The sequence below is a fragment of the Pseudochaenichthys georgianus genome, chromosome 22 (genome assembly GCF_902827115.2).
Source record: "Pseudochaenichthys georgianus chromosome 22, fPseGeo1.2, whole genome shotgun sequence".
NCBI lineage: Eukaryota > Metazoa > Chordata > Actinopteri > Perciformes > Channichthyidae > Pseudochaenichthys > Pseudochaenichthys georgianus.
This window is the reverse complement of record NC_047524.1, coordinates 16104368-16114356: the sequence shown is the minus strand read 5'-3', so window position 1 is coordinate 16114356 and position 9989 is coordinate 16104368. Positions and strand designations below refer to the sequence as shown.

Genomic DNA, 9989 nt, shown 5'->3' with positions numbered 1-9989 from the left:
GAAAATTATTATGGGGATTACACACAAAATCACACAATGTAACATTTTCAAATGTGTTATGAATGCCTCCCAGAATCCAATTCAAATCCTAGGTTACCAAATAAGCCTGAACAAATCCCCCACATTGAGTTCCTACCCCTTTGAAGACTGGAGAGGTCCGGTCTGCAGGGCAGGTTTTACCACGCCACGCAGACACCTCAGCACACAGGCTACTCTAACAGAGGTGCAGAGAGGAGGGAGAAAGACAGCAGTGGTTTGACAATAATAGTGTTTATTTGTATTCATTACTTTTGTATTATTACTTCCAGGACAGTGTGGTGGGAGAGAAGAACCAGAGAAAACATATTTTTCTAGCAAATACACCAAAATATAAAATCAATTTTTAAGGTTGTAAAATAAGAATGTTTAATGTAAAAAATCCACCGGTGATGTGTGTTAGTGAGAAGCGAGAATCATCCAGAGTGTGTGATGTTGGGCTCTTAACACAGTGTAACCTTGAGGCAACAGAGTCTTCTCCCGTCTTACATTTGCCCTTGTTGGTTTTTCCTCCAGCCTTGACTTTGCGTCCTCATTGATGATCTGAAGGCGAGTGTGTTTAATTGCATCCGTTTGTTTGTTGGCGAACTCCTGCACAAACACAACACAAACAATTATGGCACTAATTAAAAGGCATGTCATATTAATGGAGAGTGCAAACTTGGCAAACACACACACAAACACTATGGCACATTATCGTGCACACCACGTTTGAATTCACGAAGACAATGTGTGAGTAAAATAAACCCAATACTTTATAATGAGTACACGGCACAGAGCAGAAATAAACAAGAACAGACTCATTCAACAGGGTTTTTTAATAATCATTTGAAGAAGGGCTTTGAACCAAAACAACATTTGTAAAATTGTGAGTAAAGAGATGAAATCCCAGATGCAGGTTGGTGCATGGTGAATCTGTCTGTGTGTCAGTAAACTCTGACACTGAATGGGGTGTGTCCCCCTTTAATCCCTGGGGAGGAGACTGGATGTGTTTTGATGACCTTTAGGGTCAGTTACATGTTACATTACACAAAGGTTTAGCTCCTTTGTGATAAGAGGGCTGTGTGGGGAAAGCCCTCTGTTTAGACACCTTCCTCGCTCGGAGTGCATCTTTTTTTACAAGGAAGCAGTGGCAACGTATCTATCAAACCTGCCAGGCTAATTAAAATACAGCTTGTGATTATCCTACTTCAGCTCCTCTCTCTCGTTCTCTCTCTGTCACCCACACACACACAACCACACACACACACTGCATATCTTTCCACAATAATTATCTTATAGCATGGTTTAAATAAGGATCATATCCTCATTGGTTTTAATAACTGCTACCCATACACATGCTACTAGATGTAATGTTTTTTAAATGATGCATTGCTATATGTCAATTTTTACTTTCAAAATAATCACTGAAATGTGTACAACTGTAAATTCAAATTAGTTCAAAATATATGGAAGGTGAACAGACCCTTGTGGATATTTATTTATTTATTAAAAATAACAATATCATTAAAAACACATTTTAATTGCATAAGAAAATCTTTGCCTTGACATCAAAGAGTATCACCATTTCTATATGAAACGGCTTTCTTGATTTTATTCCTTTTTTGACACTTTTTTTAAGCTCAGAATGAATTCCACCAACACATTCCTCACATGCAGCCATGCGAATATCAAACAAGGAGGGAAAAACGCAGAGGACAGGAACGCTGAGCAGATGTATATTCATGTGGTAAATATGCAGTTTTAAATTCCCACAACTCACAATCAACATCTGTGGTTTATTTAGCAAAATAGCAAACATTTAAAACCTTAGGCTGCTGTGTTTATATTTGTTCTATTTAATTTTAAAAACATACATTTATTTATCCTATAATGTGTTGATTTTGTACTTGTATGCCTATAAGGAACAGATCAGTGAGGGAAATGGCTGCATGCAGTAATTATCCAATCTTGAAGTAAGATTTTTCTATCAGGCTATTAAACAAGGGTCACACATTCACGCCTGTAAATGCATTGGTAAAGATGAATAGGCTGCGCATTAACTGGTAGAAATCACAGGTTGGAGGAGGCCTGGTGAAATCCTCCTCACCCTCAGGTTGAGTAGCAGAGGCGGAGATAAAAGCCGTCGTCGTCAATTAGCCGGGAGTCAGTGGGAGCGCTGCTCGCCAGAGGCGTTTAACTCCTTCTCCCTTTAAACGTCCTTTTAAGATACAAAGTCCCTGCGGAGTGCCAGGCTTTACACTTAAATAAATTATTTAGCAATTTAAACGGTGAGATCCAGCAGATAACTGCATCACACGTCATGATTTTCCACGCAGCAGTTAGAAAGTCTCGCGTTAGGCACATTACCATGCAGCTGCTGCGGAATATGAGCAAATTCAATTTATTTTCCTTTTTTGAAAAGAAAAGCAGTTTTTAGCTCCAAGCTAATTATTGCTTTGCAGAACTCTAGATCGCCCAATGGGCCCAACGTGTTAGGGCGTGAAAGTCAAACATTTTTAAAGAGCACAACTTGCACAAGTCTATAAATTATTCATTTAAACTTGACATCCCGGGCTAAACATGATGTTTTTTGTAGTGAGGTGGAGTGTGTAACATGCACATATTTTTTGGAAAGGCTCAACTGCGACCAAACATAATTAAAAAAACACCAGACGTTATCTTATTTGGCATGCATTTTAACATAAACATATGGAATCAATTAACTCATGCTATTAGATGACAAAATGCACATGTTATTCGGCAGTAAAAACATAAATACATGTTAACAAAAATACACCGGAAATAAGCAAACTGGATACCTGGATGTGTTGCAGTCCCTCGCCTCCAAGCTGCCAGACTACAGCTAAACTTTTCCTCTGCAGTTTGCTTGTTAAAATAAATCCTGGATTATGATCCATTCGGCGGCTCCCTCTGATCGAAATCTGTCAAAAGAGATGACATCGAGTTTGTGAAGTTGACAAATATGTTTGTAGCAGTTTGTGTGAAGCTACAACTCTGAGTGGAAACCAGTGCTCCCAGCAGCCTTCACTGCACCTTTGACTCTGGCCTTCCACACGAGCCACAGAGAGAGGCAGCAAAATGACGATTCATAAAACCCACGGTCTGCCTGTGTTTATAAATCTAAATCAATATTCAAATCTGTCTGAAGTGAGCGTGTGTGTGTGTGTGTGTGTGTGTGTGTGTGTGTGTGTGTGTGTGTGTGTGTGTGTGTGTGTGTGTGTGTGTGTGTGTGTGTGTGTGTGTGTGTGTGTGTGTGTGTGTGTGTGTGTGTGTGTGTGTGTGTGTGTGTGTGTGTGTGTGTGTGTGTGTGTGTGTGTGTGTGTGTGTGTGTGTGTGTGTGTGTGAGAGAGAGAGAGAGATTGTGTGTAGTGTGTAGTGTGTGCGTAGGTGTTCCGCAAAGCCTCTTAAGATGATACATTTATCAAGCCGTGACAAAAACCTTCGGCATATTATTTTGAGATGGGCACGCAGGTTCAACATTCAAGTGACATGAGGAAGCCTATTTGTCCCTTGCAGCTTGTACACATTCTAGTAAATAGGAAATATGATTGTAAATAAATAAAATATTATTAGTATTATTATTAGTATTAGTATTGTTAACAATGTAAGAATACATAAATTAAAAAATACATTTTCTTATTAATCACATTTAAAATAAAACAGACTTACCTTCACAGTTTTCTTCTTCCACATCTTTTAGCAGAACGCGTGTCTTGTAAAATAAGTGAAAGTCTCCATCAGTAGAACCGGACTTTATTTCCCCCCACATGTCCCCTCTTCTCCGGGTGTGTGCACACTGCAGCTCCGGTGCCAGGAGCTCGGTACTCAGTGCCTCTCGGTGGGAACTCCCTGTAAATATTGTGGGTGAATTACGGTGCAGGCCCGTATCATGCTGATGGGAGCAGACTGGCTGCCTCTGCAGATGGGAGGACAGTTTTAAGAAAATAAGTCGCTCTAAATCCCCTTTTTTTGCGACGCGCTGGAATGTGAAAGGACGGTGCAGCCTTCACAGGAGAGCTGCTTCAGTCCAGGAGACTGCTTTCTGTCTTTATGTCGCATATTTGTTTGAACACTCTGTTATACATCAAAACGATTACATTTGCGTTTATATTATTTGATTGTATTGAACTTTTTTAAAACATCTGAAAAAAAGAAAGAAGATTTTTGGATGACTTTTGCAGTGATGCAGATACTTTAAAAATATATGTATTCACACCACTAGTATGCCCACATAATGTTTTCAGGAAACTCTTTAATAGTGCATATCACCCACTCAGTCTTTATATAAGTCCTTCCAGTTCAATGCTTCCACTGCTATTATTTTGAATGTAGGCCTACTAAAAAGGTGACTAAAGTGACTTTTTTTCTAGGTTTAAAGTCCACACATACGGCACCGGCATACGGTTTATTTATTATTAATGTACTCTCTCTGCGGTGGGGTGGCGATGTTGTCAGTCGCCCTCTCGCTGCCATTGGCTGAGGACTGTGCGTTAAAAAAAAGTAGCTGGAGACATTTGTTCCCAGAGAGAAAAAAAAGGGGAAAAAATCCTCTTCCTCCCCACCGGTGTGAGAGACGGAGACAGACCTCAGCTCAGTCCTGCGGCTCTCATTGGCTGGCAGTTTGTACAAAATCCAACTCAAACCACTTCACTCACAACACACCAACACATCCTAAAGGCTACACGCAGCTGTCGCTCCGCTCAGACCTGATGCAGCCGCTCAACATTTAACTTTTATCCGCACTGTGTCCTGAACCAGACTACCGCTCCTGCTCCTGCTCGGTTTTGTGTGTTTTATGCGCCGGGACGCCATTTCTCTGTACTGAGTTTTATTATTTCTCCTGGAGGAAACCAAGTAGACAAAGAACTTCACAGTCGTCGATACCAGGGTAAGTTGTATAATGTATTTATATTGTACTGTTATTGTTAAATTATAGCTATTATTGTTTTGTTTTAAATTATCATTAGTTAGTTACCACATTCATTATTATACATATCACAATAATGAATCTCGAATGGCATGAAGTAAAATGAATAAAAATAAACCATATTTAAAAGTTTTATTAATATAATAAATATGCATTTTTTTTCTTTAAAAGAGTGGTGGTGAATTAAAATCCACGAAAACATTTAAAGAAAATGCCAATGAGGCTGCAGCAGATGTGGGCTAAAGCCTCTTAAAGTCAGCCTTTTTATTTGAGCAGAGCACTGAGTAAGTCTGCTCAACATAATCTTTATGAACATAAATCAATTATATAAATGTAAACAAAGAACACAGAAAATCCGATAATTTTAGAAGCAAACTGATTAAGTTACATGATCTGCTAATGAAATCGATCAAATGACTGATTAAATGCTACACTTTTCTAATATTCCTTTGCCCTTTTATTTAAATGGTGTGATACCTGGAGTTTATATTTTACAAATGTCACACTCACTGACTGGAGCCAGAGCTTACAGAGGACACCGAGTCAGCATTTAGTGGGCGAAGTTGCACTAAATAATAAAGCCTTAAATATTTCAAACTGCACATTTGTCCTCAACAAACATTTTCACACGAAACACACTTCAATGAATATTTGAGGAAGGGCTGAGGCAGAAAGCTGCACTAAAAATAAAAAATGTAGGCCTGCTGACTGCTGCTATCGAACAAAATGTTTCGGCCTTTCGCTGAGCTGGCTCTCCTCTGCCTCCAGAGACGAGTCATTGGAGAACAAAAACCAACATGTCACATTTCATATATTTCAACCGTGTTTACCGCAATCTGGTTATAGACTGTTTGTATGTACCTTAATTGCAAGTTGTGCTCGGTTACATTTATTTTAAATATACTTTAACATTTATACAATTTAAAGAATCAGAGTAAACATATGTTTCATGTTAATTGCTTATGAGTATTCACGTCATTCTAAAAAAAAAGTATGATTATAATTAAACACCATTGCTGGTTTGCAGCATTATTTTAGCACCACTTTGGGCTGTATTGATACCAAACTGCAGCTCCACTCATGCCACTCGGATTATCTCGTTAATTCATCAACAGAAACATTTATCATAATTAATTATTGGACAGAGTGATCATTATTGAGCGGGTGTGTCTGGTGGATGGGTGTGTTTTAAGTGTGACAGATTGAGATGAGGGGGTTAAAACCGTTGGATGTTGTGAGGGAAAAAAATCAACTAATCAAGACGCGCAGAGGGGCTAACGGGTGAGGGTCAGTGAAGTGACAGCAATCACTCATTCACCAATCAACTTCATGTAATTCTATTTTTTTTTAAAAGGTTACGTGTATTATAGGAGAACGCCTTTTTAACTGGATTAAAAATGTTTCTTCATCAAATAATCTCGTGAAAAATAAATAAAAAAGTCAATCTAAATTGCCCTAAAAATTCAAACTAAGCTTGTAAAAAAACACATTTTAAATTCAGGATATTTTCACAGCAGAAAGTATACCTAAAGGGATGGTCATTTTAAATTGATGATCATTATTGATTGTTCGTTGTAAGATAAATTAGGTGTTTAATTTTCTATAACTCCCATTGATATTCAGTTAGACCGAACTGTACACGAAAAAGAGTGTCAAACAGAGAACAGAATACCGCCAAATAAACCGAAACACCTGAAAATAAAATAGAATATATTTAGTTAAATCGCCTGAACAAGTGACGATATCTCTTTTTATTGTACTTCATATAAAAAAGAGCCATTGTCTTTAAAGTTATGTGCCATTAGAGTGCCGGCGAGTTCCTTTTGTGTGGGGGGGTTGAGGACCAGAGGACAGTTGGGAATGTGGAGAGGGCTTATTTTTGTAACAACAGACCTAATATCTCTTCTCAACGTACATCCTAATCGGTGTCTTCTTCTCATGTCCTTTTTGGATCAGGTGCCCGGTGTAACACGGACCACACGGCCAACAGGAGGACACCAAGTACATATCGAGAGCTCCATCCATTTTCAAGATTTTCTCCAACTTCAGCCCTCAGACAAACATTAGCATGATGTCGTATCTAAAGCAACCACCTTACACAGTCAATGGCCTCAGTTTAACAACTTCCGGAATGGACCTCTTGCATCCATCAGTTGGCTATCCAGGTGGGTTTGCACTTTTTGAATAATAAATAAGGAGTAGAGTAATCAAAGAACATAAATGACTCGGAGCAACAAAAAAAGGTACTGGAGTGGAAATGTTACAGTGTAATTAGGAAACACTTCCAGGCTTTGAAAACTAAAAAATAGCTCTAAATTTTGGGGGATGCAGACCAGTTGCTTGAAATAATTTCTAAAGAAAACAAACATAGATTGTAAAAAATGTTACCAAACTCCTTGCGCAAACGTATTTAACTTAAAAAGAAAATAAATCCCCTCTCCTGTAATATGTTATTTTTTAGATGTGCCTTCCGAAACAATTACTAGCCAAGTGCTTCGACTTTTGCCTAAACTGCATCAAATGTGCACATAATATTAAAGTACGTGTAATGTTAAAATGTTCTGCCAGATTATTGGTCTCACGGGATCGTGCGTATTTACGCAAACTAATTATGTTATTACAGATTTGCCTTCGATACATTTTTGTAATATTGTCACCTGCCTTTCCGTTTGTGTCATGTTTCATATGATTAACATTTTAATTTTTATTGCAGCAACTCCACGGAAGCAGAGACGAGAGAGGACTACTTTTACGCGCGCACAACTCGATATTTTGGAGTCGTTGTTCGGCAAAACTCGGTACCCGGACATATTCATGCGCGAAGAGGTGGCGCTGAAAATAAATCTACCCGAGTCCCGAGTACAGGTGATTACACAGGACATTAGCCACACATCAACATATTTTATAAATGCACAGCAAGAAACATTTAAACTAACGCGTGACTGACACAATGTCAGAAGCTTAGCATTGTGTTTTCCTTAAATCAAGTGGAAAACTTTTGCCATGGGGTGAGATCATTTCACTTAACCGTAGATTCCCTTCAGTCCACAGATACAATTAAATTAGACATTCTAGAAAAATCTTGATTTTGACAGTACATAAATGAAATGGTATTTATTTTCCATGGATAAAAAATATATAATATATGTGCTTGCTATCAACGGGGTTTGAGATATGTTTACATTATAATCAATATCTCAGCAATAACATGTCATTATGTGACTCTTCCAGGTCTGGTTTAAGAACCGACGGGCAAAGTGTCGCCAGCAGCAGCAGCAGCAGCAGAACGGGGGGCAGAACAAGGTGCGACCAGCTAAAAAGAAAAGTTCCCCAACAAGAGAAGCGAGCCCGGAGAGCGGCGCCAGCGGGCAGTTCACGCCCCCCACCAGCACCACCACGGTCCCCGCCATACCCACCAGCACCGCCCCAGCGTCCATCTGGAGCCCGGCGTCCATCTCTCCGCTCGCAGACCCCCTGTCTACCTCCTCCTCCTGCATGCAGAGGTCTTACCCCATGACCTACACCCAGGCCTCGGGCTACAGCCAGAGCTACGCCGGCTCAACCTCCTACTTCAGCGGCATGGACTGTGGCTCTTACCTCACTCCCATGCACCACCAGTTGTCAGGCCCTGGTTCAACCCTCAGTCCGATGAGCACAAACGCGGTGACAAGCCATCTGAACCAGTCCCCGGCGTCCCTCTCCACCCAGGGCTACGGGACGTCCGGCATCGGCTTCAACTCCACAGCAGACTGCTTGGATTATAAGGACCAGGCGGCGTCGTGGAAGCTGAATTTCAATGCCGATTGCTTGGATTATAAGGATCAAGCTTCCTCGTGGAAATTCCAGGTCCTGTGAACAAAGCAATCAGCTGTCAAAAAAGTGCACAAACAGTGACGATCACATCAGACACGGCGCTGCCCTCCCTCTGTACAACACATCCGACATGTTAAAGTGTCAGCCGGGCTCGGCCAGGCAGGGCTCTCAGGGGCCTCGGGTTTTCGGCATGACGGTCTTTGGTCCTCCTAGAGGAGAGGTTTAATTTATTTTAGCACTGGCAAAGAGATTTTTCTCCTGATCATTCACTGGTTGTAGCCCCTCATCCATGTCTGTCAGTGTGTGCCTCTATGCGTAAAAACACCTGTTGAGGGCAACACAGAGTGGACTCTGAAATAAAAGTACACCACAGCCACGGAACTAATGTTTATCCTAGAACAAACCCCAGTTCATTCTCCTGGTGAAGTGACCTCCTTTACACAACTTTGCCGAGCTGCTGGCAGAGACACTGATGTGGACATGGGTGCACTACTTTATTTAAGAAAAAAAGTGTTTATAAGAATCATTATGTAGTTTCTAAGAGACAATCAGTGTGTGTCTTATATAAATGGTACATGTGTTTTTTTTTATCTGTGCTAGCCTTCGAAACTGTGATCTGTTGTATTGTATGCAATTTGTGAGCCTCCCCTCGCACCAGACTCTCTGCTGTGATTTTAATAGATTTCTAACTTTTTGAACACCGAAGGATGCTAATGGATAAATCGCCGGCCTCACAAAGAGAGAAGAGACTCCCCAAGAACATGGTAGTAATAATCAAAGATTAGCCATACTGGAAATGACTCTCGGTTGCATTGAGCTCCACACTTGCTCCCTTCCATTGATCTCAACACGGTGATTGTGGATCCTTTACTGGCTCCGATGGTTAGACCTCACCGCTGAAAAGACATGAATAAAGGTCCTGTGAGCTTACTCTCTCATCAAGAGACGATCTGTGTGTGCGTGCATATGTGTGGTGTCTGCGTGTATTCTGCAGAGAGGGGGAATATGTTATGAACAAATTGTTAGCCCACTTTAAGTGAGCAATTCAGTATATTTGAGTTACAGAAATATTCTATAGCAAGCAACGATTAAAATGGATAATGGGAAAATTACAAATGACAACAAAATAATAACGAGTAAAAAAACAATTTGATTCAGTCAGTTTTTAAATAAAAAAAGGAAATCCAATTATTGTAATGAAAAAAAAATG

At 40.1% G+C, this 9989-nt stretch overlaps 1 protein-coding gene and 1 long non-coding RNA gene across 2 annotated transcripts; one reads left to right on the top strand and one right to left on the bottom strand.

The window, feature by feature from the left end:
• Nucleotides 1–310: 310 nt before the first annotated feature.
• Nucleotides 311–3906, bottom strand: LOC139432897 (uncharacterized). The gene is made up of 3 exons (XR_011642484.1): nucleotides 3709–3906; nucleotides 2838–2960; nucleotides 311–627 (listed from the first exon to the last, which is right to left on the bottom strand). It is a non-coding gene; the product is annotated as an uncharacterized lncRNA (long non-coding RNA).
• A 766-nt stretch (nucleotides 3907–4672) lies between these two features.
• On the top strand, nucleotides 4673–9709 carry otx2b (orthodenticle homeobox 2b). Its single transcript, XM_034110944.2, has 4 exons — nucleotides 4673–4927; nucleotides 6923–7131; nucleotides 7680–7831; nucleotides 8198–9709. The coding sequence occupies exons 2-4, from the start codon at nucleotides 7035–7037 to the stop codon at nucleotides 8819–8821; spliced, it is 873 nt and encodes a 290-aa protein (XP_033966835.1). The 5' UTR covers nucleotides 4673–4927; nucleotides 6923–7034; the 3' UTR covers nucleotides 8822–9709.
• The last annotated feature ends 280 nt before the right edge of the window (nucleotides 9710–9989 follow it).

Excerpts from the sequence above, each read along its gene's own strand:
- otx2b (XM_034110944.2), top strand. The coding sequence starts at position 7,035 with ATGATGTCGTATCTAAAGCAACCACCTTACACAGTCAATGGCCTCAGT. Across the intron at positions 7,132-7,679 it reads TCCATCAGTTGGCTATCCAG|CAACTCCACGGAAGCAGAGA; the intron begins GTGGGTTTGCAC and ends TTTTTATTGCAG. Across the intron at positions 7,832-8,197 it reads TACCCGAGTCCCGAGTACAG|GTCTGGTTTAAGAACCGACG; the intron begins GTGATTACACAG and ends TGACTCTTCCAG.